The sequence below is a fragment of the Rhinoraja longicauda genome, chromosome 9 (assembly GCF_053455715.1).
Source record: "Rhinoraja longicauda isolate Sanriku21f chromosome 9, sRhiLon1.1, whole genome shotgun sequence".
Taxonomy (NCBI): domain Eukaryota; kingdom Metazoa; phylum Chordata; class Chondrichthyes; order Rajiformes; family Arhynchobatidae; genus Rhinoraja; species Rhinoraja longicauda.
Genome location: NC_135961.1, coordinates 34,396,610 through 34,424,111, shown reverse-complemented (window position 1 = coordinate 34,424,111; position 27,502 = coordinate 34,396,610). Strand labels below are relative to the sequence as shown.

The following is a 27,502-nucleotide window of genomic DNA, read 5'->3' as shown; positions in this document are numbered from 1 at the left end:
CAGCGCGACCCACCCATTGGTGCAACTGGAAGTCCCGCCTCCCTCGCTATTGGTCAGCGGGGACGTCAATCCCACCACCAACCGCCACTTCCCGCCCCCGAGACGTCAATCGCGGCATCAACTGTCTGCCTCGCTCTTATTCCACACTTGAAGGTGGCGGCATCAAGGGGGAGGGGCAAAGCAAACCAAAGCCAAGCCAAGCCTACTTTCTACTTACTCGGCCGATCAGGATGATCATGCCGACTCCATGACCATGTTAGACGACTTTCTTTCCTCGTCAACCTGTGCATCCTGTCAGCTGGGAGCCGGGGTCGGCGTGGTCCGCGCGTTGCTGTGGTAACGCCCCCCCCTCCCCCCTCCCCCCAGTGAAGGCTGCGCCTGCCGTCAGCCCGGTGGTTCTGTTGCCCCGGTGACCAGCCGGACGGCCGTTGCGGGCCGGTCCGTGCACCTGCCCGTTGCTGCGCGGCCGCCGCCACCGCTCCCCTCAGCTTCAGCTTCAGCCTCCGCCATGGGCCACGGAATGAAGTGCGGGCTGGCCATCTCGTTCTGCGCCGTTTTCATGGCTTATTGGTACCGGCAGCAGGTAGACCGCGAGCTGGACTCGCGGCTGGAGACGGTGCTGTCGTCGCTGCTGAAAGCCGAAAGCAAAGTGGACCTGAACCGGCGGCCTCGAGTGGCAGTAGGTGAGGAAACGGAGGTGCGATCGGTCGACTGTTCGATGAAGTGCCCTCTTCTCTGTGCGCAAAGCACCAAGTGTTGCAGGGATGGAGCAACGCAGCGGGCCAGGAGGCATCTGTGGAAGAATGGACAGCTTGTGGACCCGAAACGTCGTCTGCCCATTTCGCCCCACAGATGCTGCCTGACGCGCTGTGTTCAGCACATTGTGTTTTGCTCAGGATTCCAGCATCTACAGTTGTTTTTTTCTATCACCCTAATTATATCGTATCAACAATTAACTTCTCCAAGACAAAATGTGTTGGAAGATCTCTGCAGATCTGGTTTAAAGGGAAGATGGACACAAAAAGTTGGAGTAACTCAGCGGCTCAGGCAACATCTCTGGTGAAAAAGTTTCCGCTGGGATCTTTCTTTCTTCAGACTCCCGACCCGAAACGTCACTTATTTATTTTCTCCAGAGATGCTTCCTGACCCGTTGAATTACCCCAGCGCTTTGTTTCTACAAGATATATGAGTTCTTTAAGGTACTGTCGTCTGTAAGCGTTCACCTACTCTCAGTTGTAAAAAATAATGCTGGAAATACCGAGTATGTCGAGAGAGCTGAAAAAATATTTTAAAAATAAGTTGCAAAGGCATGTCAAGAGTTTTATTTAGGTCGTAAATGATTTAGTTGAGACTTGTATTCTTACAGTATTTCAAGTGTTTAATTATCATATGTACAATGAAATTCTTACTTGCAGCAACAGCCCCAGGACTGTATATACACAGTACTCAGTAGATAATATAATAAACAGACAAAACGTTCAATAAATAAAACATGTGTAGGAAGGAACTACCGATGCTGGTTTAAACCGAAGATAGACACAAAATGCTGGAGTAACTCAGCGGGCCAGGCTGCATCTTTGGAGAGAAGGAATGGGTTACATTTCGGGTCAAGACACTTCTTCAGACTGAGAGTAAGGGGAAACATTATTGATTGTTATTAGCCCATTTTTCTATCTTCTGTTGTGCAATGAGACAGAATTGCTTGAATATTTGGCAATAGTAAGGAAGAATTGGAGAGTTTTTACAGACAATATTGCTAAACTAAGGACCCTGAATGAAAATAGGATTTTTAAAAAGAAAAAAACGCATGTGCTTGGAGCTGCAAAGTGACACCTAAAATATTAGGGTCTCGATCAGAAATGTCACCCATTCCTTCTCTCCAGAGATGCTTCCTGTCCTGCTGAGTTACTCCAGCATTTTGTGACTATCTATGACTATCTGCAGTTCCTTACTACACATCTAAAATATTAATATGGGCAGCACCTATCGTAGAGGATAATAGCTCCAGGGAGCAGTTGGGCAGACTTAGATTGTTTTTTCTGGAACATGGGAGGTTGCGGGGAGACCTGATAGAAATATATAAAATTATGAGAAGCATAAATAGAGGTCAGAGGCTTTTCCCCAGGATGAAAAAAATCAAATACCAGAGGGCATGGTTTTAAGGTGAGAGGGGCAAGGATTAAAGAAGACTTTTTACATGGAGATAACGAGTGCCTGAAATGCGCTGCCAGGAGTAGTGGTTGATGCAGATATGATAAGTGGCATTTAAGAGACTTGGTGCATTTGAATATGCAAGGTATGGAGTGATATGGATTATCTGCGGGCAGATAAAGTTGATCTTGGCATCATATTCAGCACAGGCATCGTGGGACGAAGAACCTGTTCTTGTGCTGTGATCATGTTATTAAGTTAAGAACAGTTAATGTTTTGGCTCCATGGTTAAGAAATTGGAGATAAAGTGAGGACTGTGATATTAAGGGAAAGGGGCGAGGGAAGGATTAACTAAAAGGGAAATTAAGGAAACCTAATGTGGACCAAGAAATATAAATGGCAACAATAATTATTTGTATTGTTGAAATCTGAATTCAAAAGGTATGAATAGATTCTATCGGAAGAGATACTGTTCTTTGATCTTGCTTGGTTATTGAGAGAGGCAAGATCATTGACTGCAGTGACTTTAATGAAGATATTTGGATTTTCTCTAGCCACTGGCAACGTCCCAGTGGATTGGAGAACAGCCGATGCAGTTGCTTAGTTTAAGAAGGGAAGTAAAGATAATCCAGTAAATTATAGGGTGATGAGCTTCACGTAAGTGGTAGGGATGCTATTAGAGAGGATTGTGCATTTGGAAGAGAATAAGGGATAATGGTCAGCATGGCGCCTGCGGCAGTCATATCTTACAAAGGTTATTGAGTTTTTTGAGGAGGTGTTAAAGGTGATTATAGGGCAATGGGTGTTGCCTACATAAGTTTTAATAAGGCATTTGAGAAAGTCCTTCATAATAGGCTTATCTGGAAGATTAAGATGGGATTCATCATGATTTGGTCATTTGGATTCAGAACTGGCTTACTCAAAACAAAAACAGGGTTGTGGTAGAAGAGTGTTAATTTTGCTGGAGGCTGATAACCAGTGTTTGCAGACAACTTAAATTGTTGGAGTTGCAGTTAGTGAGAAAGGCTGTCAAAGTATATCAGCAACAGAAATGGGTGGCGAAATGGCGGATAAACCTTAATCTGAGCAAGTGTGAGGTGTTGTACTTCAGGTGGTCATTGGGAGGAGAAAGTGTACAGTTAAAGATTCGACCCAACAGCATTGATATACAAAGGGATTTTGTGGTCCATGTTCCTAGCTCCCTGAAAGTGGCAACTCAAGCAGATAGTGGTAAAGAAGGTGTATGGTATGTTTGCCTTCCTTGGTAAGGACATTAAATATAAGAGTCAGGAAGTCATGTTGGTGTTTTATAGGAATTTGTTTAGGCCACATTTGAAGTATTATGTGCAGTTCTAGTCACCCATTCAAGGAAAGATGTGACAGTTTTGGAGAGGTTGCAGAAGAGGTTTACCAGAATGCTGTCTGGATTAGAGGTTTTAGCAATAAAGGTTGGACAAATTTGGATTGTTTCTCTGGATTGAGCGGGAAACTGATAGAAGTATATAAAGTTATGAGAGGCATAGATCGGATAGATGATCAGAACTTTTTTTTCCGGGACAGAAATGTAAAAGACTAGAAGGCATAACTTTAAGGTGTGAGGCGCAAAATATAAAGGATATGTACAGGGCAGGTTTTTTTTTTACACGGGTGGTGGGTGGGTGAAATGCGCTGCCAGTGGTGATGGTAGAGGCAGATACAATAGTTTCCTTTAAGAGGCTATTGCTTAGGCACGAGGATATGCAGGAAATGCACAAACTGTTGTCACACCTACCAAGATACTGTCTGAAACATTTCTGCTTTCCAGGCAAATCATACCTTACAAAAGTACATTAAGGGAGTGTAAGAGAAAAAAGAAACTGCAAAATAAAGTGTTACCGCTACAGAAAAATTCAAGATTTTAAAAAAAGGGCTGCAATGTGGTAAATTGTGAGATCAGGAACTCCTCCTTTGTATCTGAGAGGCTCAGTCACGAGTTTGATACCAACATGGAAGCAGATGTTCTTGAACCTGCTATCATGCTGATACATCTGGTACATGCTTTTGTAGTTTCTTGTTGGGCTTCTCGGGATTATGGTGTTGAATAGGAAAGATAGACACAAAATGCTGGAGTAACTCAGCGGGTCAGGGAGCATCTCTGGAGAAATTGAATAGGTGATGTTTCGATTCAGGACCCTTCTGTCAAAAAATAGGAGTCTAACATAAATGTCCTTGCTATCTAAATGTTCCAGTGATGAGTGTAGAGCTGGATCGATCCTAATACTCTGCCTCCTCTCAGTTAACTATTTCAAGTCCATAACTCGTTGACAGTCACATGTAAAAATGGTGGTAAACAAAGTGTATGGCATTATTGTCTTCATCATTTTGCGCATTGTTGTATAAAAATTGGCAAGTCATATTGCCGAGGAATAGCATTTTTTGTATAAACATACATACGAGTTCTTTCGGTCTGGGTAGAAAATACTTCAGTGCATGAACTTAGGTCTCCAGCCTAACATCAGAAAGCTGTAAGAGTGGATGTAGATCCAGAAATTGAGGGGGGAATGACAGACGTTTGAAGGAAAGTTTTTCAGGATATTAGAGCCAGAGTTTGGAAGCATGGGGGTTGTTTTGGTATTGGGGCAAGGGACTCTAGTGGTCTAGTCTATTTAAAATTGTTAGATTCCAACTTGCACTGCCTTTTACCCTCTGCTATATTTTCATGCATGTATATCCTCATCACCATGCCTTTTTGTATTTAATCATATTGAATTCTTTCTCTTTTTAATATTGTTGGTTGATCTGTCTACTTTTATCATTAATTGAATGGCGTAATTTCTTGCTGGGGACCAGGACTACAGACACTTTATTTCAACTGAATGCACTGTGCAAGCTTGTCAGTTTTATGCACTTTGATAATCATGGTTAATAAGTTATGTAAACATACACCCAGTGTCAAAGTAAATCAGAGAATAGCTTTGTAATAAAAAAAAATGTACTTTGTACATGGATAAAGTGCAAGCTCTGCACATATGTTTTTTAATGATAAGGAAAATAATGAACAATCTAGATAAATAAAGCAGCAGCGAAAATAGAGAAGAAAAGATCCTTGTGCCCTTGGCGCTGGTCAGGCAAGCTTGGGAGACTATAATATCATGTAAAAGTTCATAAGTTCTAGGAGCAGAATTAGGTCATTTGACCCATCAAGTCTACTCCGCCATTCAATCATGGCTGATCTATCTTTCCCTCTCAACCCCATTCTCCTGCCTTCTCCCGATAAACCATGACACCTTTACTAATCAAGAATCTGTTAATCTCCGCCTTAAAAATATCCATTGACTTGCCCTCCACAGCCACATGTGGCAATAAATTCCACAGATTCCGCACCCTCTGACGAAAGAAATTCCTTATCTTTCTAAAGGCACGACCTTTTATTCTGAGGCTGTGGCCTCTGGTCCTAGACTCTCCCAATAGTGGAACCATCCTCTCCACATTTGCTCTAACCAGGCCTTTCACTCTTCGGTAAGTTTCAATAAGTTCCCCCAGCCTTCTAAACTGCAGTGAGTACTGGCCCAGTGCCATCAAACACTTATCATATGTTAACCCAATCATTCCTGGGATCTTTCTCATAAGCCTCCTCTGGATCCTCTCCAATCTAGGCCATCTTCCTCAGATATGGGGCCCAAAATTGCTCACAATACTCCAAATGCGGTGTGACTGTAAATTATATAGCCTCAGGATTACATCCCTGTTTCTATATTCTAGTCCTCTTGTAATAAATGCTAGAATTGCATTTGCCTTCCTCACTACAGATTTGACTTGCAAATTAACTTTTTGGGAATCCTGCACCAGCACTCCCAAGTCCCTTTGCACCTCCAATTTCTGAATTCTCTCCCCATTTAGAAAATAGTCTGTGCCTTATTACAAATGCAATTGCAAATTTTTTAATGTGTTTTATCTCATTTACAGTTCCACATGCTATGGTAACAGATTGAGAAGCCTGCTGGACCTACTTTAAAAAGTGCTGATTGACAATATAATTTGTTTAAATTACTGGTTTTAAATAGGTTGTTCTTGAGATTGATCCCTAAATATTATTTTGGCTAATTTGGATCATTAATCTGCATCTTGTTTATTAAATTTCTGTTGAACATTGGATACCTGGGCTGCCACATTCAACTATATTAACATTGAAGGTGTTTATATTGGGTCCAGTATTGCTGTAAACTGAATGTTGAAGGTGAAGCTTAAGGGCCTGTCCCACTTAGGCGATTTTAAGGCGACTGCCGGCGACTAGGTTGTCGCCGACAGTTCGCCGGAGTGTCGCGGGCATGATCGTGAGGAGTCTTCAAAGAATCGTAGTGGATCTCGGCACGTCCCTGAGAAATTCTCCGGATAGAAATTGCTCGGCTACAGCTGGCTTGTCGCCGGGTATCGTTGCTTATTGCGGGCGCTGTCGCATGCTGTCCCCAGGTTTGCTAGGTTGTTGCAGATGCATTTAGAAGCATGTAATATTAAATTAAGTAAAGTCATTTGAAGATACCATAAAATACTTGTGTTTAACCAATTTATTTACCGTCAGGACATTTGACAGTAGATTGGAGGCGACAGTTTGACGGTCAGGTAAGCGTGGGAATTTTGCGATGTTTATGGCCATCAGCGATTACTTTTAAAGTAGGCTCCCAACCCAGATATTCACCCAGAAACCAGATATGCATCTCCCGTACATTTTCAGAATGCCCACACTCCGCACTAAAATCCATTTAAATATGTTTAAAATTAAAGTCTTAATACTGCTATTAGTAAACTGGAAGTCAATCCAGTTTATGCCTTGTTACCGTGAAGCTTGGTTTTCAAGTAACCTGGGCAATTTGTTATATTTCAAAACTCTCAAGTAATTACAGACTTGTCAGTGATTTCAGCGAAAATTAGGACACTGAAGAAGCATTGATAAGCGTGGGAATTTCGGGATGTTTCCGAAGACGGTGTAATCTCTTAGCCAGGTACTAGTTTCACAAAAAAAGAAACGTATCGACCTGACTCGGCATTGTCCTGGTCATTGTCGTAGGGAAAAAGAACATTTCGGCGATCTGCTACGACTTTGACAGTCGCCGGCAGTCGCCTAAAAAATCGCCTAAGTGGGACAGGCCCTTTACAAACTTGGGTCTTGGATGTTTTTGATACATTTTATAACTCATCTAGAGTTATTTATTTATTGGGAGAATAATTCTAACCACAAGTTAATAACATTTAATGCAAGACATTGACCAAAATGAGCTGGACTTTTGTCTTTTATAATGATGAATAAAGGCCATTTATATTGATGATCTCAGTGGCAAGCTCTTTATAGTTACGGATTGCTAATTAAGACCAGGAAGAAAATGTGATAATTTGATGATAAAGTAATTACAAAAAATATATATACTTGTCAATTCCTTACATTTTTGTTGTAGCTCATTCAGCACTGTATTAAAAAAAGTGGAAAAGACCAATGTTGCTTATTATCAGCCATGCTCTGTCCTGCCCCTCTATTCTCCCAGGTTTCTTTCCCATCCCACTGCAATCAGGCTGAAAAAGGGTTCCAACCCGAAACGTCGCCTATCCATGTTCTCTAGAGATGCTGCCTGACCCGCTGAGTTACTCCAGCATTTTATGTCTTATTTATTTTAAACTAGTGGTAATTCTTCATTTATGTATAAAATATAGGATTTCTTTAAAAATTAACTTTGCAGCGAGCAGATTATTTGCTTTCTCAGTGGCAGCTTTCACCTTGCATGAAAATCCCAAAGTTACGATTAGTTTTGTTGTGTGATGGCAATGGTGTTGACTGTTTCAACATAATTGACATTCCAAGATATGGGCCCCAGAATACTCCTGCACTTATTTGCATCCTTCAGATCTCCCTGCTGGTTAACTGAGCTTTGATGTGATTCAGTTCATATGATTTTCCTGAGGTAAATTTTGGATGGTTCTCGTGTCCCTTTCCTGTGTTGAGCATAGAAACATAGAAAATAGGTGCAGTAGGAGGCCATTTGGCCCTTAGAGCCAGCACCACCATTCATTGTGATCATGGCTGATCATCCACAATCAATAACCCGCGTCTGCCTTCTCCCCATATCCCTTGATTCCGCTAGCCCCTAGAGCTCTATCTACCTCTCTTTTAAATTCATCCGGTGAATTGGTCTCTCCTGCCTCCTGTGGAAGAGAATTCAACAAATTCCCAACTCTCTGGGTGTTCATACACTGACTGTTTGCCCTTGTGATCAGGATGATATTTATTTTTGTTATCGATGAACATACCGTTGACATTTATCATGGAAAATGACTGTTAACATTCAGTCACTGATAAAAAAAATCCTTTTTTTAAAAGGCTGAGACACCTATATTTATTCTTGTACTTGAATACATAAAATTATTAAATAGCCATGGAAAGGGAAGCAGCCATTAACAGCAAAACACAGCCTTGAGAGGAAGTAATGTGCAGGATGATAATTTTGGAAAGATAGCTTCTAAAATATCATATGGCTGCAAGAACAAAATGCATGGACGTAAAATCCAGAAAGAAAACTGAAGTGTTGAATAAAAAAATAATGCAACAAAAAACTTTAGTAAATTTGTAAGAGAAACACTGAATTTAAGGCTGCAAATATATGATCTATCTACAATCTTTAATCAATATAATAGCATATATTTAACAACACAAATATTTTCTTTCATCTGACAATTAGAGCTATTTATAGACTGAAATCATTGTTTTGCTCTGGTAGTGATTAACAAAGCACTATTCCTGCACATAAAGGCCATTTGGCTTCTCCACTGAAGTTCCCTTTTGTTTGATAATGTTAATGATGAAACTTGTAAATGAGGAAGGCTTTTTGGCATATTAATAGTTCAGTAATTTTAATAGAAATGTGTGGTCTGAAAAATGGCACATTTAATTGCATAGTTAGGTGTATATCAATTAAATTAAACAAGATTGGAAATCTGAATTTAAAATTAGAATTGTTTCCCTTACTCTCCTTAGCTCCAGCCTAATGCTGTAATCTGCACAAACCCCGATTTAGAACCTTCCCCAAAGTTCCAGACTGATCCTTATTCATAACTACCTGAAAATGCTCACTGTTCTCACAATACTCTTTCACAAGCTTCCAGTTCGGGGGAAAAAAACAGCCTTCTGGCATCACTGTTTTCAACCATGAAGCCATTTCTGTATCACGTTATTGAGGTCCAGTGCCTTCATGTGGTCTGTCAGGAGCTCCAGCTGAGCACAGTTCCCATAGGTGTAGTTCTCAGGGATACTGGAAGTTTCCCTGATCTCCCACATCCTGCAGTAGTAGCAGAGCACTCCCCTTACTCAATAGTCAATAGTCAATAGTCGTTTATTTGTTACATACACATAAATGTGTAGTAAAATGAAACATTACCCGCAGTTGAACAATAAGACCAATAAGATTAATCAATAAAAATGCAATAACACATACAATCACAACTAACACCAAACAAAAAGAAACATCCATCACAGTGAGTCTCCTCCAGTCCCTCCTCACTGTGATGGAAGGCCAGAATGTCTTTTTCTCTTCCCCTGCCGTCTTCTCCCGCGGTCAGGCTGTTGGATTTGCCACGTCGGGGCGGTCGGGGCTCCCGATATTGAAGCCCCCGCTGGGCGGTGAAAGGTCAACGGCCTATTTCAGGCCGCGCCGGACGGTGAAAGGTCCGTGGCGGGCCGACCCAAGCCCCGCGATTCGGGGCGGGCGAACACGCTGCCTCTGCCGCTGCCGGAGCTCCCGATGTCGGCCCCCATCCAGGGGTCTGCGGGCTTCCGACGTCCACGCGGCCCGCGCCGGAGCCTCCGGAGACGAGTCGCAGCCGCGCCCGCAACATCCGCAGGCAGCCAGCGCCACAGGTGGTGAGTCCGCGCCGCGGGCTCTGCGAACCAGAGCCCCAGGTGTTCCCAGGTGAATGGCCGGTGGTAGGCCGCAACGGGAACGGAGACACGACACAGAACAAGGGTCACGTCTCCGTTCTGGAGAGAGAATGTTACAGTTCCCGTTCCCTCCCACACCCCCCCCCCCCCCCCCAAAACATAACATACAACACTACATCATATTAAACTACAATTCAGACAAAAACAACAAAAAACACAAAAGACAGACGGACTGCAGGCAAGCCGCAGCTGCGACGGCAGCGCTGGCTCCTCCCCGATGTCTGCCAATGTCACTGCACTAAAGCTAAAGAGGAAGTGGTGAAAAAGGAGATCTTGCCATATCTTACTTTTCACTTCCACTAAGCCTCTTCGCGGCAGCCTCTTGAACAAAAACATCAGCATTTACCTCAAAACACAGTACTTGCACCTCAAACACAGCTTCTCCCATGTAAGATGGAATCAAAGGGAACTGCAGATGTTGGTTTACACCATAGTTAGACATAAAATGCTGAAGTACCTCAGCAGGCCAGGAAGCAACTCTGGAGAAAATGGATTGGTGACGTTTTGGGTCACGAGTCTGGAGAGGGGTCCCAAGCGGAAACGTCAACTATCCATTTTATCCAGAGTTACTCCAGCACTTTGTGTCTATCTCTTCCAACGATGGCTGATCCACGGGTTCCTGCCTTTCTTTTATGCACTACTAGTGGCAGTCAATGCCAGAATTTAATGGCTGATTTTTCAGTCTCCTTTGCTGCTCCTCTCAGCAGTGTATCTCATTGCTGAAACTGGCATGGCCTTGCGTTAATGGCTCCTTAGTCTCCTCGGCTGCTGCTGAAGCTTGCTATATTAGAGGTGAGGATATCTTTCACGCGAGGCCCCATTTACATTCAGTTGTCTCTGATGGGCAAGTTGCTTAGCCTGATTGCTCCAGGCTATACACTATTTCACACTGTTCCAAGCTCCATCACTCTTCCAAGAATTCACCTAGTGGATATGAAATTGATTCAAGGATATTCTCAAATTCTCCTTAGTTGGGGAGTTGGAGTGTGAAATACTAACTTGCTCTTGGCCCATAACAGCTCCAAGGAGCAATCGTGATACCAATAATAACCTTGTGAATCGAAGCTCTGTATAAGTGGCAGTAAAGGAACCAACCCCCCTCCTCCCGGTGCCACCTGCAAAACTACTCACCCACTTACCCTGACAAGCACTGCTGCCCACCTGTGGTATAGTCTGTGGGTCCCACATTCGCCTCACCTTGGAACTCTCAAAACTGAGGTGGATGAAAGCTGTCTTTCACCAAGCAAGACTGCCGAAGGTGGTTCAGAAAAGAAAGTACCCTTTCCCGATTGCAGTTCCAGCCATTATCTTTTACAGGCCATAATGCTATTCTGATTGGTTTTCTGCTTCTGTTCCTTTAATTGTTGAAGTTTTCCAGTTTCTTTAGTCCTTTTAGGCCTCTGGTCTTGGCTTACTATTTCTGTCATGTCTACTCCAGGATCTTAGCTTTGTTGAGTGTTTCACTGTTCCCTCAGGCCAATGTCTTTGAACTCAGCCATGGGAATGATGCCAGATCTTTGTACCTGTTGCGATTCTTGCATTAAACCTTGCACGACCAGCAGTATATCAAAATTAAGGCAAATAACTACATACCTTGGATGGTTTGCTTTTGAGCCAAAAGTTGGTTGATTCAAATATCACTTTACAACAAAAATCCTGAGGTGACACACCTCTGCAGTTTGTCATGAATAAATAATAGAGCTGCACTAAAGGTTGTGATGTCTTTCAGATGAGATACTAAACTGAGATTCTCTTGTCCCTCAAACTTGTGTCTCAAATAACTGTTTCACAGTAGAGTTTGGGATTTCCCTGAGTACCTGAGGAATATTGTGTGGAAAGGATGCTGGTTCATAACAAAGATAGACACAAAGTGTTGGAGTAGCTCAGCGGGTCAGGCAACATCTCTGGAGAAAAAGGATGGGTAACCTTTTTGGTCAGGACCCTTCTTCAAACCCTTTTTCTCCAGATATTCTGCCTGACCTGCTGAGTTACTCCAGCACTTTGTGTCTATCTACCTGAGGAATATTATTTAATAGTCAAGAGTGTTTTATTGCCATATGTCCTGAAATGGAACAATAAAATTCTTACTTGCCTGTAGCACAACATGTGACCTAAACATGCACAAATTAGCTGCTGCATTTGCTAAATTTTACTAATCATCTCATTTTTTCCTATGGTCTTGATGTAGGTTTTGGAGGCTGTCTTGACATTGTTGCAGATGGAATTGCTCTCCTTAACAAAGCGGGCATCAAGCCAAGCAGGAATCCTGTGCACCATAATTACATCACATCAGAGGAACAATTGGCAGAAAGCTTTGCATACTTCTTTCCTCCAGGAGCTGCATCAGAGTAAGGAAATGACATGAATGAGACTTACTAAATTAAATGTGTACTTGGTTGTTGTAACAAATATATATCTTGGTGATGGTGAAAACATCAGTGGATTGGAGAATAGAGCAACACAGTATCGCCAGTGACCCGGGTTTGATCCTGTCCTCGGGTGCTGCCTGTGTAAACTTTGCATGTTCTCCCTGTGGCCACATGGGTTTCCTCTGGGTGCTCTGGTTTCCTCCCACATCCCAAAGATGTGAAGGGTTTGTAGGTTAATTGGCCTCTGTAGATTGCCCCTAATGAATTGGAAATAGATGAGAAAGTGGGATAACATCGAACTTGTGTGAACGGATGATGAATGGTTTGCATGGACTCGATGTTGCCTGACCCGCTGAGCAACTTCTGCCCTTCGTGTCCTCTTAAAAATTAGGAATTTTTAAAATGAAGAAAACAAAATTTAGTTGATTAGTTGCTGAATAAAGGAGACAAATTGTAAATAACAGAGAACAATTGGGCAGAGCACTTACCTTGATTGAACATGATTTACCTTGCCAGAAACAGGATAAGAGGAAGAATTGCCTTATAAAGCAGGAGGTGGATAATATTTTTAAAGAGATAACCTTTTTAAGATCTGGGAATAGGTTGGGGAGTATATTTATGAGTTAGCACCAATACTTTGGGGCAAGTTGTAGCTTCCTAGTTCGTTTTAAAATGCTGTAATCGTATTCACAGTAATTGTTATTGATAGATTCCTGGTGTTATTTTCAGGCGCTTTATTTCCAATGAGACACTGTTTCGTAAACTGGTGAAAGCCACTCAAGGTCTTCCTCGAGTACGATGGTCGTTAGGTGGAAATGCACCAGTCATGGCAAATCGTCTCGCAAAGGAAGGATGTGAAGTGCTCATGGGGAGCCGTCTAACACCTGACCTCATTGAAGTCCTTGAAGAGCACGTAACCGGTTTGTGCCAATAAACACGTATTTGGGTTGTTCATTTCCGTGATGTAGGAAAAACAATTTTTACATCAACAACTTGAACCTATAGAACACCTTCACTTATCAGCGAGTCCCAACCTGCGTCTAGTTTGCATTCAAGAAAAAAAAGTTGTGACCTTGGAATTGAGAAATGAGATGAATAATAGAAAATTTGAATTGAAATTTTTTAAGATCGCAATAGATGGAGAGACTTTGATACGTTCCGAACGATAGGACCGTGTCGCTAACATTTTTTGTCATCAGGAGTTTCAGGAACAGTTTAGAGAGGGCTTATAAGGTTGAAGGAATTTTGGAGAAACAGCTTGTGCATGTGGATTGGAATTTGAAGTTAAATGGATCGATGACAGATCCAGAGAATATCAATGACGAGCGAAAACACTTGAGTACAGTGTGGATCAACAGCTGAGATTGTTGTTGAAGTACTTCATTTTGGAAGAAAAGACAGGCTGGTATTGAGAGCTTATATCACTGATCAAAGCCTTCCTTTTATTTGAGGTATAACCATCGAGTGTGTAGAAATAGCTGTGCAGGGAATGGAGGGGTATGGATCACATGCAAACAGAGGAGATTAGTTTAACTTGGCATCATGTTTGGTACAAACATTGTGGGCCAAAGAGCCTGTCTTGTGCTGTGCTATACTATTCTATGTTCTATGTAAATTCAAAAAGTTCTACCAAAACAACAAACATAAGAGTTGCAACAAGTTGTGAATCCTTAAAATGGATCATCTAAATGACTTGGTCTTGGAATAGGTTCAATTTAAATCACACATCTTCCACTGACATTCTGTGCTGCTTGGCATTGTTTTATTTGTAGAAATATTACAATTTGGATAATAACAGAAAGGCCAGTGCTTGGTTTTAATGTAACCAAAACTGCTATTTCATCTTGTCATCTAACCTAGTTTGGGAGGAGGTGGGGGGTGGGACTTTTTAAACATATCTCATGCTAATTTTTTAACAGGATAAGACTTTGGCTTTATCTTTTTCTTAGCTTTCCTGCATCAGTCTGTTGATGAAGAACTGTTCTTTGGTGACTTCTTCCAGGATTGTGACCGTGATGTTTAAATTTAAGGTGCTCATTAGTAGTTGGTAGTCTTGTGCTTTTTACTCCATTTTTCTCATAATTCCTCCCAACTCATACATTATACAGTCCATTAGACATCTGATGCTGAGGGTTAATTTAGTTGTGCAGACACTTCAAGCCTGTGGTACGAATAAGTAATTCCTGTGTTTTGCTATGGAAATGAGGAACTGCAGATGCTGGTTTACAAAAAGAGATACAAAGTGCTGGAGTGACAGCAGGTCAGGCATCATCCCTGGAGAACATGGGTAGGTGATGTTTTGGGTCGGGACCCTTCTCAGTCCTGACCTGAAACATCGCTTGTCCATTCTCTAGGGATGCTGCCTGACCTGCGAGTTTATGCACTTTGTGTCTTTTTTTTCCAAGTTTTGCTGTTTATCAAATTGATCTTGCAAAGACTAGAAACTTGAGACCAGAAAACCTTGCCATTCCTTTGATCAACACTCGCATCTATTCTTGTAAGCAATAGCGTATAGTTCAGCTACTGATAATGGATGAAACTGGAAAATCTGGGGTACAACTGGTGCTAGTCCTATAATGGTGTTCCATATATTTTGTTTTGAATGGCTTGATCATGCCACACTTTAAATGAGTTTTTTAATCCCTTCTAGTGACAAGCAAGCCAGTGGATGAAACTGACATTCATCTTATCCTGGAATATTCATCTGGCTCCAAATGGGGACAACTAGTGTCAAGAAGAGCAAACAGGTATGTGGTACAATCAACAGTCAATTGATGCAGGACAAATGACTAAATGAACACATAGCTGTTATAAAATATTGTTGTATAGAGCAAATACCAGTAATCCATATTTTGTTTACACACCAATGCTTGCAAAGTAAAAGAGAATGTGTCTGAAAATATCTGCAAAGACATTTACATCAGAAAGTCGTAGTTTTCATTAAGTCCCAATATTTTCCCTTCTGATTTTGCAATATTCTGATACTTCTTCTGAGGAATACTCTTTTTACTTTTGGGATCTAGGTGACTCTTGCAAGATCACTATTTATTGCCAGTCACAAATTCTTCAGTCTGATTGTGAACAAGGTTGTCTTCGGCCAGAGAATGCTATTGATGAGTTTGTAAACTGGGCAGCAATCTAACAGCTGAAATTTTATTTTGAAGAAAGTGAGGTAGTGCATTTTAGAAGGACTAATGAGGGTATAATATACATAATAAAGGGGCAGATCCTAGGAAGTACTGAGGAACTGAGATCTTGGAGCCCAAGGATGCACTGGAGAGGATGCAAAAGAGATTCACCAAGTTGTTGTCTGGATTGGAGCATTACAGAGACCCGGGTTTGATCTTGACCACGGGTGCTTTTGTGTGGAATTTGCATGTTCTCCCTGCGACCTCATTTGTTTCCTCTCTGTGCTCCGGTTTCCCTGCATGTCCTAAAGATGTGTGAGTTTGTGATAATATAGAATTAGTGTGAGTTGGTGATCAATGGTTGGACATGATGTGCCAAAGTGCCTGATTCCATGCTATATCTCTAAAACTAAAGCTATAAAGACTGGAGAAACTAGGATTATAATTACTGGAATAATCTTAGGCTCCTTATTCAGTAGATCATGCTCTCTAATATCTGCTATTTCAATGTCTCCCCCTCCCCACCTCCTCTCCCAGCATTCTGAAGAGACAATTCATTCTGTGATTCATTATTTCATTCTTCCATCTCTGTCAACACACTCCCTTTCTCAGTGCACCTTCTCGGGCAACTGCAGCAGTTGAAGGTGGCTCACCACTACCTTTCCAATGGCAACCACGTTCTGGAAAAATGAGTAAAGAAAATTAGTCATCGATGCCCAAGTTCAGATGAACTTAGTGTTTTAATGTGAAGCATGTTTGAATTTGCATGTGGACCAAGAAATTATTACTCTCGCGTAAGGTGATTTTTATGTGCGGTTGCGTGTGCATGTTGCAGTAGTTGTAAATTTTCCTCTCATGGGTTCTAGGTATGCTAATTTTATCTAATGTGACAAGTTGGCAGCTTTAACTGCTAAAATGCCAATCTTTAAATTGTAGGTTCATTGTCCATAGCGACATATCCAATCCAGTTTTAGAGTCACTGGAGGACTTTCAGACTCAATTTAAACAGTTCAATCCATCCCTTCTGGTAGTTGGTGGACTTCAAATGATGGATCATTTTCCATTTAGACCAGGTGAGTGCAAAATACATTTCTTTAATTGTTGCTGCTTTAATATTTTTTTTGCTAATTGTTTATGGAGCTTGTCAGGGTACATATCTGAAAATATAGTTTGTCATGATTCTTACCTCAATATTTATGTTACTGCTGTATTTTATGTTTAATATTCAAATGTTGATTTCACTGTGAAACAAAGTATTAAAATATTTTCCCCATTATTCATAATTCCCTTTACAGACATATTATCAAATTCCTTTAATATTTATTCTTTCAAGACTTTCTCAATCAAAGATTCCTTCAATCATTCTACGTATGATTCTAATCTAGATCCCACTGTATTTTGTGCTCATATCTCTAATACTTGCTGGGATGTTCAAGTAGATGAATGTGCAGAGAATGGAGGGATATGGATCACGCGCATGGAGAGGAGATTAATTTAAATTGACATCGTTCGGCACAGATATTTGTGGGCTGAAAGGCCTGTTCCTGTTCTGTACTCATTTTAAGCACCAATGGACAGTTTCATGATTCGATGTATGTAGACCCTTGAAATTGACCCTGTTAGCGTAGGGTGATGACAAATTCAAGACTAATCTCTTTTGGGCTGAGGACAGCTAGCACAAACATTGGAATTAGATGCATGCTACCTTGCTATACCAAACAATATGTTGCAGTATTTTACCTCTTAAGTTTTTGCGTTTGTGCCATTTGACCACCAGTGTGATTTCGTTGGTCTCATTCAGTTTCAGGAATACATTATTCTGGCATTAGAAATTTAAATGGGCTCATGTTCCATTAAGCTGTCTCAATGACCACCACCCAATAGCTCTAACATCGGCCCTATTGAAGATTGGTTGGAATTGGTTCGTAACATTTCCTCCAGCCCGACCCTCAGTGCTTCTTAAGCTCATATGCTTAGTCCCTTGCGCTACTCACTATGCATCCATGACTGTGAGGCCAAATACAATGCCAACTCGATCTTTAAATCCACAGACGATACCACTATTGTAGGCCAGATCTAAACATGATGAGACAAAGTATAACAGAGATTGAGAATCTAGTATCATGGTGTTGGGACAATAACCTAGCCCTTAATGTATAGGAAGGAAGTACAGATGTTGGTTTACACCAAAGATAGACACAAAATGTAATGGGACTGATGAGATTGGTCCTCTGAGACATGGCATGTACTTGAATTAGGCATAAGCAAACCATGACCGTTTGCATTCATTATTTGATGGTCATACTGCTCCCCTCACTGTTGCCCTCCCTACCTTTAACTGGCTCTGCTTCTCCCAAAGCAAATTTTAAAATCTTAATGACACAAAGCGCTGGAGTAACATAATGAGTATGGCAGCATCCCTGGAAAACATGAATAGGTGACGTTTGGATTGGGTTCCTTCTTCAAAGACCATACTAAAATCTTAAACTGCTTCCCTAAATTCTTGCTGTTTACTTTCTTAGCTGCATAGTGTCACTGTCATTTTCACCCCTGTTCTACCTTTGACCAAAACCTCTGGGATGTTTTAGTTTTGTTCTGAAATACTTTATGATACCCTCCTCTTTTGCAAGTCACTTTTGATAAATATCTCTCAAGATGTTGCTTTCAAACCCTTCTTGACTTTCATTGCTGATTAGTGTCACATTACTTTTGCTTCTGAGTGATTTGAGATTGAAAGAGAAAATATGCCTCGTAATTTTATATCTCCCCCATCTGGTTATCTTTCAACCTCCTTTATTCCAGCGAAATCAAATCCAACCTATCCCATAACTCAAGTCCTCCATTCCAGGTTACATCCTGGCAAATCATCTTTGCACTTCCTCCATTGCAACCACATCCTTCTGACAAACACGACTCCCAAGTGCAGTCTACTCAGGGTTTTGTAAAGATGCTAATTTATATCCTCTGCCTTGACCTATGAATGCAGGCATATCATACATCTGTGTTGCAACTTTCAGGGAACATAAAGGTCTCTTTGTTCATCAACATTCTTTTGCATCTACCATTTACTGCATGTATCCTGCCCTAATCTGACGGTTTGCAAAATGAGTCGCCTCACACTTGTCCAGATTACATTCCATCTCCCATTGCTCGAACAAACTTTGCATCTCATCTATATTCTGCTGTGGGCTGTGACACCCTTTCTCACATTCCTCACCACCATCAACGTTTGTGGACTTTCCGATCTCTTTTGCCCGGCCTGAACCTGATTTAATTCCTGGTGATGGATTGTGAGATCCACTTACTGGGCTGGATGCAGAGGGGAAATCCTCCTGGCCCTCTGTACTCTTGGATTGGTGTGACCTCTCTGTGGTGACTAACCTTCAGGCAGTGTGGTGCAGAGGCCATACCCAGAACATCCTTGAGAGGTTTTGACTGAAGACATAACCAAAGAGTGATTATCAAAATTATCAAGCATCTTCAGAAGTATGAAAGTATTAAAATTTGAATCAAATATTAACTGAAGATTTTTTAAAGTTAAATCACAGTAATTTAGGAAATGGTAACTGGAAGAGCTGCATCTACACAGCTCCAGTTTGAACGTGGGTTCGACCCTGACCTTGGGTGCTGTCTGTGTAGAGTTTGCACATTCTTCCTGTGACCGTGTGACTTTCCTCCAGGTGCTCTGGCTTCCTCCCATGTCCCAAAGGCGTGCGGCACAGGATGAAAGTGGTTCAACTGGGAGCAAACAGCCAGTTAGGCTATTGAGGTTTAATTCTGTTTGGGGGGAATTAAAAAAAATATATATTTTCTTGGGGGTTAATATTTGTTGGTGAGTTGTTTTCCAATGGTGACTGAGCTACTCTTTTCCCAACTCTTGAATAGTTTGGGAGTCTATTTAAACAATCTTATAAATGAAATGTATCAATTTCAAAGCTGTTCCCAGGTTGAATATTTTTGTTGTCTGTACTGGTCTATATATGAATAATGACGAGTTCAGTTTTTGGTCACATTTCTCATAAAATGTGCTGGTGTTGTAAATAAACAAAATAATAGAACATTAAAAGGTTCATTGAGTTGGTCAAAGCAAGAATTGGAAGTTAATTAATTCTTGTGTAATGCAGTTTTTGTACAATTTGTTTTTATCATTTTCTTGCCTTTTTTTCTGTTTTGGAGGGATGCTTACAATTCTAATTTAGAGTGGTAAAGATCTAACGGGTACCCTTACTAAATTTGTTGCAAAAACTGAAAACAGTTGCTTCAGTTCTAATCGCATGATTTACTTCCCTGATAATTTACTATTGTGGCTAACTATCAAAATTATTTTGGTAACAGGTCAACTTGAAGAGCGGCTAAAATTGCTCCGGGATCTCATGTTATCAGTTGACAGCACCACTAGAATCCATTTTGAAATGGCCTCCTTTGTAGATGACATGCTTCTGAACAATCTTTTCACATATATCATCACTAACGTAGACTCTCTTGGGATGAATGAACAGGAGTTACCCAATCTGCTCAGCATGTTAAAGGGGGCCAACGTCACTGTCCTGTCCGATTCGTATCCAAGAGTGGCAAGTATACTCGATCAAATGCGGGAAGTTTATCGCATCTTAAATTCTCAGGAGATAATGGGCGCACAACACAAGCTCACACGGCTGCATGTTCATACTCTTGCTTTCCAAGCAATCATTATTGCCAAAGGGTCCTTTTGGAGGAACACCATGTCAGCAACTGCCAAAGCTTCATTAACTGCAAACCGACACGTTTGCGGCTCACCAAATATTGACCCCAGCAAAGCGAAGTTGATCATGGATGATTCTTTTTCTGTAAGTCGTGAGCAAGGAAGTAAGAAAATTCCACTCAAAGAAAACCGACCTGTTTCGTGCTGGGAAGAGCATGATTATGAGATCTGTGTTGCTCCAGTGCTGGTATGTACTGAGGTGTACCAGACCGTCGGTGGTGGTGACAATATTTCTGCAGCCAGCTTGGTTCTTCAGATCTAGTGATCTCTCAGGATTTGAAGAGAACTCGCATGCATTTAACCATTGCTGTCTTCCTCAATGAGTATGATTCACGAAGAACTGCTTGTATCTTTCCACCAACCACCTTCCCTTCTACATACACCCCGTCATCCTTAAAAATAAATCTCATTAGATGATCTGCCTATTGTTACATGAGCATCATGTAATCATGAATCAGGGTTCTGAGAATTGTTTAAGAATACTTAAATAATTAAATACTAATTTTAGGCACTTTTTGTATAAATCGCTCAGTCTCAGTTCCTGAATAGTTGGGAGCAAAATCTCTGATTTTTTTTCTCCCTCAATTTATTTTTTGAATAGTCATGGCTGAGTAATTAAGTAATAGTATTTACTCTTTGTCAACCTCAACCTTTTTCTTTGGAAGGGGGGGATATGCTGATCTCCAACCAGCACTGCACAATATTACGCTGACTGGTATAATGCAACAAATCCGCCTCCAGGTATTATTTTTAAAATCTCCATTGCTGTCAATTTTGCAAGTTATGAATTTTTCTGGTGCAAAATGGTCCTGTGCTGCTTTTTGCTTTTAAACCGTCTATCAGGAAATTTGTACATTCTACTTATATCTTGCACCTTTTGCAGGTCCCCAGTGATGCATCTGTCACAAGCTCTTGCTATGGTTTACTACAATGAGAAGAGTAGGCAAGGTTTAAATGTTCCTTCCAGGTGCTCTCATCTTTTGACCCAGATCATTCACCTAGCTCATTCCTTTTATTTTCTGTAGCAATTTCATGCTGAATTCAGTTTTTATGGAAAATGGCACCAGTTTGCAACCTCACCAAAATGGTGTCATTGGTCTGCCTAACTGCATGCTCCCAAAATATATCTGATGTTGCTCTAACTGAAGCATTATCTCCACACTGCCCGTTCCTAATGGATCACCATATTTCTACTGGGAACACTGATCATTGTCCCTTATTCCAGCTGGAGATCAGCTAATTCATACAAGAAAGGATTACGGGTTGTATTTTTCTGGTTAATCATTTGGTATCTTGCCTCGTGTTGAATTTTGCCACTCATCTGAGCCATACAGAACCCGATGTTTTTAAAGGCAAAAGTTAAAATGAGAGAGTGTATTGGATTTAAACAAAGCCTTCTAATAGGGAATTCATTTCCCGTGCTGAGATTCTGTGTAAATTCCAGGGGAAAAAAAAAATTTGCGGGCTATTTTGTATTTTTAATATCCAAAGGATGTGTTGTTTCCTCATTACAGGAAAAGTAACTTGAATATATATATATATTCTTATTCCTTATATCACATCTTCAAAATAACAGGAAATTGTACTGAATTACATGTAAATGTATCTACATTAGTCCAAAAATCAGTATTTGACATGGTATTGACATCACAATCTAGGAGCAAATTCAAACTCTTAATCCAAGAACATAAATATTTGTAGAGAAAAGGATCAATAGCAAAATACAAAGAACTTTAGTTTTCCGTTTACTTTGTGGTTGAGAGACATTTTTAGGTTTAGCTTTGACAGAAGAGGACTTATAAATATTGATTTATGAATCGAATTAACATGAAGAAAGTAGGTAAATGATTAATCGGCTAATCCATCAGATGCAGCATTAATGAAACTTGTATTTCAATGGCGTAAAAATTTAGTCCAACAAGTAATTGAGGGGTTTGGGTGGAAAATTAGGAAAAGTTAAAATGGTAAAATAAATGGTAAAATATTTAAAATAAAGTGATAGGTGTGCAGTGCTTTGGGGGAATGGTGCAAACACCAGTCAGGAATGAAATAATTGGTTACTTCTTCCTACCCTATTTATCATTCAATTATTTAATAAGATGGAAAACAAACTCATTAGTAAATATGCACATTTAAATATAATAGTTTTTAAACAAGTGAGTACATATTATTTTTTTCTAAAATAGCCACAAGGGCCCACATTGTTTAATGGTGTAGATTTTATTTGCTGCCGTCACGGTGAAAGTAATGACCACTTTGATTCCCCACATATGCAAAGCACAAACTATAAATGATTTAATCTTCCGAGGGCTGAGGGTTGTTTTACATCCTTATTCACTGGGATTGCAGGAAGTCTAATGAATTCATGAAAACTTAGTGTGCTACACATCAATACTGTCAAATGCCCTTACAATTTCATGCTTTATTACGCAATGTTAAATGAGTATAAAATAAGCCAGAATTATTGTGTGTAATTGTAATCTCTGGTTGATTAAAAATCTTTCGTTTTATTTATATGGATTATTATTCCATCAGACACATTTCTATATAGAATAGATCTTTAAGTTTAATGCAATTTCAGCTGTGACCTAAAAAAACTTTCAGTTGTTAGAAAATTAAAGGGAGCAGTGTGCTTTTTTTCTGGCAACGATGATTGCATTTCAGAGTAGTTTTGATGAGATGAAACAAGAAAATACTCAAACTCTCAATCCAAATTGTGATGCAAGTAAAGATTTAATTTCATTCCTCATATAGTAATAAACCTTTCTCTGATGGGGAGAATTCAAATCAAGTGAAATTGGTATGTTTTTTTCCATTCCATTACACCACCCACCACAAAAGTGAGGTAAATATTACGTTAATAAAATTTAAGACTGATGGTGATAGATTTAGAATAAGTCCTCAATGGTGTAGAGGTACAGATAATATAATTATGGCACAGATAATTACAGATTATGTATTAAACTATGCTGCATAACACTTCCCTGTTCCGAGATTTGCTAAGATTAACAGTACCAATAACAATGGGAAAAAAAAGATTGACTTAAGAATGAGCGAAACTGAATTGTGTTATGGCATATTGTGAAAATGGCATACAGCCAATATCTTGTTGTGCAGGTTTAGAAATATAGTCTGAGGTTGCATCGATATGTCACTGAAACTTTAATTTCATTGTACCAATGGACTTAGTACATTTAAGAACTATTGAGTAAGTTAACAACCATGTGATCTTTTACTGCATTCAAAGTGCTAAATAAATAAAAGTTTTTTGGTAAGAGTCTGATGAAGGGTCCCAACCCGAAATGTCATCTGTCTGTTTTCCCTCTACAGATGCTGCCTGGGCCACTGTGTCCCAACAGCTGTTTATATATTTTTAAACTTTATTCCAGTAATCAACCGTCTCTTGCTTCTAAATGGGCTCTCCTTGTGAATATTTATTTGTGTGATCAAATGTCGTAATTTGACAATTTCCATCCTCTCACTCTGCTTGTCACTTAAGCATATGCAAAGTAATTTTGATTAGTATAATTAACTCTGGACTTGGGTTTCATTAAGCCACTAGGCAATGAAGAGGCTTTTGGCTCATATCCTCTTCTACAGGGTATGTATTGGAAAAATTCGGAAGACCAAACTGCTTCAAGCTAATTACAAAAGCTCAGGTGTTTTATCTGTTTTTTAAATTCAAACATATCTTCCAGGGGTTCTATTTTCACTAACTACAGTGAATATGAGAGAGCCAATTGCTGAAGTATATACAGTACCAAGAAACTGCTGGGTTTAAAATGTATTTTGCCTTTAATGAAAACTTATCCTTGTGGATGTGAATGTTTAGATAAATAATTTTATGAATTGGATTTTTTCTACTGATTTAAGTACTGAAATTATTCTGAACTGTTTATTTCTGGTCATCTTATCACTTAATTCATTGCTACATTCTGCAGTAATTGAGTAACAATGAGCCATTCTACTGTTTATCACATTGAAAATAGACCAATACAGTTCATACAAAATATAAATAGTTCACAGAATAGGATTTCATTTTCCATCAAAAAATTTCAGATAATCAGCTTTTCCAGGTTGTCTCTGGCTCATCAACCCGTAATTCACTCACCTTCCTATCTCCACTGCCTTGCTGGGTATTTCCAGCAACTGTCATATATATTTCAGTTCCAGTAGTTTATTTTCTCCTGTCCTATTCATGTCTTTTTTACATCTTAAACAATAATTTCCCATTAATAAGCCTTCCATTTTTTTTCATCTCACTATTTACAATATTATCTTTTATTCTTCACCCTACAGACCCCTTTCCCTTCTCTGCAACTTAAAATAGTCTTGTTTTCTTGCCTTTCCTAATTCTGATGTAAGATCATTGACCTTAAATACTAACTTTGTCACTCCATGTACTAGGGGCAGAGTTAGGCCATTCGGCATATCAAGTCTACTCCGCCATTTAATCATGGCTGATCTATCCTTCCATCTCAACCCCAGTTTCCTGTCTTCTCCCCATAACCGCTGACACTCCTACTAAGAATATGGCAATCTCAGCCTTAAAAATATCCATTGACGGTCTCCACAGCCATCCGTGGCAATGAATTCCATAGATTCACCACCCTCTGACTAAAGAAATTTCTCATCTCTCCTTATTCTTTTATTCTGAGGCTATGGCCACTAGTGAAAATATCCTTTCCGCATTCACTCCATCCAGACATTTCATTATTCTGCAAGTTTTAATGAGGTCCCCCCTCATCCTAAACTTCTCCACTGATGCTTTCCATCCTAAATGGTTTCTGTTTTCATATTGCTAGTATCTGCAATATTTTGCTTTTTCTTTTAATAGCTAGAATGAAAATCATATTTTATTTCTCTGAGGGGACTGTATATTGTATTCTGCTAGTTTGTCTTTTTGTACTATAAAAGAATTCCAGTTTATCAACAGCCAGCAATTAATGTTTAAAATTTATCAACATTTTTTAAATTCGTGTACATAAGCTTGATAACTGATCTGGTTTGGAGAACATTGTGCTGATTCAAATGTAATCACTTTTAAAATAAAGGACAATTGAGTTTGGAACTTAGTTGAAACCACTCAGTGAGCCTTTGTAAGTTTGCATTTCTAAGATGTGATCTATAGAATAGGAATGCCAGAGCCAGAAGGAGTGTGCTTTTTTTTTTGTGGTTGATAAAGGCCCAGTGGTGACATTCTTTGGAATAATTAGCTATTTTGTTTTAAAAATGTGAATTTGTTTTTGTTGGCATGATAATAAAGATTGTGAATTACGAACTATCAGAATTATTCTGTGCTTATGTTTTGCTTTCCTTTTCTCACTTCAGGTGAAATGTTCTTTTATTGTACTGGATTTTATTTCCAATAAAGTGATGTTTAATACTTAATGTTTGACTTCTTGTCCAGAAATGATGCATCAATTTGACTGGTGTTGTGATGGGCAGGGGGTGTTGAGACTTTTAATGGTAGGACTAGTTTAAACTATTAAAACTTTGCTATTATAAACAATGCTACTATGCTGGAGGTTTTACATGATTCTGAAATGTATAGGTCGGATCAATAGCAAAAATAATCCTTTCCTGTAATGGAACAAAACGTATTCTAACCATATAGATTTTGCACATTGTTCATCAGCTATTTTCAAAGTTGGAACTCTAGTGGTTGTATTATCTTGAAACTCTTCCTCTCCTCTCAGCTTGGTGGGCAAAAGACTGCATTCATCCTATCAATTCCCGTATGATTTTAAACTCCAAGTAATGAAGTCCTACAGTAGTGTATACGATCAGTGAAAATCGAAAGCAATAAGAAACGTAAGCAGTCCAGAATTAATGCTGACTATGAATCTAGAGTGCCATAACAAGATATTTATATAACCACCTTTTTAAAAAATTAGATCTGTTAAAAGAATACGCACCAGCACTTACTTGTCTTAGGTTATTGGAAGTGGACCTAGGAGATTACCCATCAAAAAGAAAAAATATACACCTAGTGATATTGGCCGAGTGGTTTTAACTTTTGTCAAGGGAAGATTGGCCATAATATTCCCAACAGGAAATTTAACAATGTGGAATAAACGTCTAAAGAAAAGGGGAGAAAAACAGCAGATTCTTATATTGTTTAATTCCATCCTTAAATACATTGAAGTTTCATAAATTCTATTGAGTTCAGAAGTACCTGAACCAGAATTTCTGTAACATTATCAGCACCGTGGTCAAGAAATGCAGGAAGACTCAATGTTTAAGACTAACGTAGCAAATTGTGCTCAATTAAGACAAACCATAATTGAAGTGTCAAGAATCAGTATCATATCCCAAAATGGGTCCAAGCCATTTCTCTACATCTTCTATTCTCATCTGCTTTCTGACTGCGTAATCTTCAACCTGTAAATCAACATCACATATGAATATCAAAATTTAAAACAGAACATCAAAACAAGTGGATATCCAAGAGGATAATACAAAATGTACAAACTGAATGCTTACTAGACTAATTAATATCTGCAATAGGTTGGACAGGCTGCGTTTGTATCTACCAGAGCCGGCAAGTGTTATTTCACCACAGGACAAATGACTACTAAACCGAACCAAAAATGGACTTTTGTAGGCCATGATAAACTTACCACGTGGGATTCTTATGCTCAAACCTCTCTTTGGTTTGCAAGGTTTTGAGTTCCATCATTTTTATATTCATAAACTGAACCACCTCTCCAAATATGTACAAGAATTCTCATTCTGTACAGTTTATTATCTTCCCCTCCCATCAGTGATCAAACCCAAAATAACAGGGAGTGGCTTGGACTGCCTGGTCTTATACTTAGCAGCTTGAAAGATGACTCATTTGGTTCTTTCCCTTTCTCGGAATGTATCCAAATTTTGTTCTATTGCTGCACCATTCAGCCACAGTACCATCAATAAATTGCAAACCCGAAAATCCACAGCTATTTATTTCACCATTTTAAAACACTGAAATCTTAATGCAACCAAACCTGAAGAGGTTGCTGCCAAGTCCGGCCTCTGCTCATCCTGTGCACCGGAGAGGAGGAAATTGGACAGAGGGCTGGTAAGTGCAACGGCGAGGGAAGCAGTGCATGTCTTTGACGGTGGAGAGGGCTGCTGGAGGCCCTGCAGCAGCGTGGAGCTCGGCCCATTG

The 27,502-nt window shown here is 39.9% G+C and overlaps 3 protein-coding genes across 5 annotated transcripts in view; 1 reads left to right on the top strand and 2 right to left on the bottom strand.

Annotated features, from left to right (window-relative positions):
- The window catches only part of mocs3 (molybdenum cofactor synthesis 3), a 121,437-nt gene extending 121,145 nt beyond the window's left edge, over positions 1–292 (bottom strand). The window contains exon 1 of the mRNA XM_078405090.1: positions 218–292. The gene's annotated coding sequence lies outside the window, so the exon portion shown is untranslated. The remainder of the gene's footprint in view (positions 1–217) is intronic.
- On the top strand, positions 161–25,812 carry adpgk2 (ADP-dependent glucokinase 2). The gene is made up of 6 exons (XM_078405087.1): positions 161–683; positions 12,300–12,459; positions 13,210–13,400; positions 15,131–15,227; positions 16,545–16,681; positions 19,944–25,812. Exons 1-6 carry the CDS (start codon positions 509–511, stop codon positions 20,609–20,611), a joined length of 1,428 nt encoding a protein of 475 aa, XP_078261213.1. The 5' UTR covers positions 161–508; the 3' UTR covers positions 20,612–25,812.
- mtr (5-methyltetrahydrofolate-homocysteine methyltransferase) overlaps positions 15,191–27,502 on the bottom strand; it is an 82,163-nt gene continuing 69,851 nt past the window's right edge. The window contains exons 33-34 of one of the 3 annotated variants that reach the window (XM_078405082.1): positions 26,631–26,733; positions 15,191–16,288 (exon numbers count right to left, since the gene is read on the bottom strand). In XM_078405082.1, coding sequence (XP_078261208.1) covers positions 26,644–26,733 — 90 coding nt within the window. In that variant the 3' untranslated portion in view covers positions 15,191–16,288; positions 26,631–26,643. Of the gene's footprint in view, positions 16,289–21,996; positions 26,734–27,502 lie in introns of those variants that run through there. The other 2 variants (XR_013547633.1, XM_078405081.1) reach the window with 2 other exon arrangements.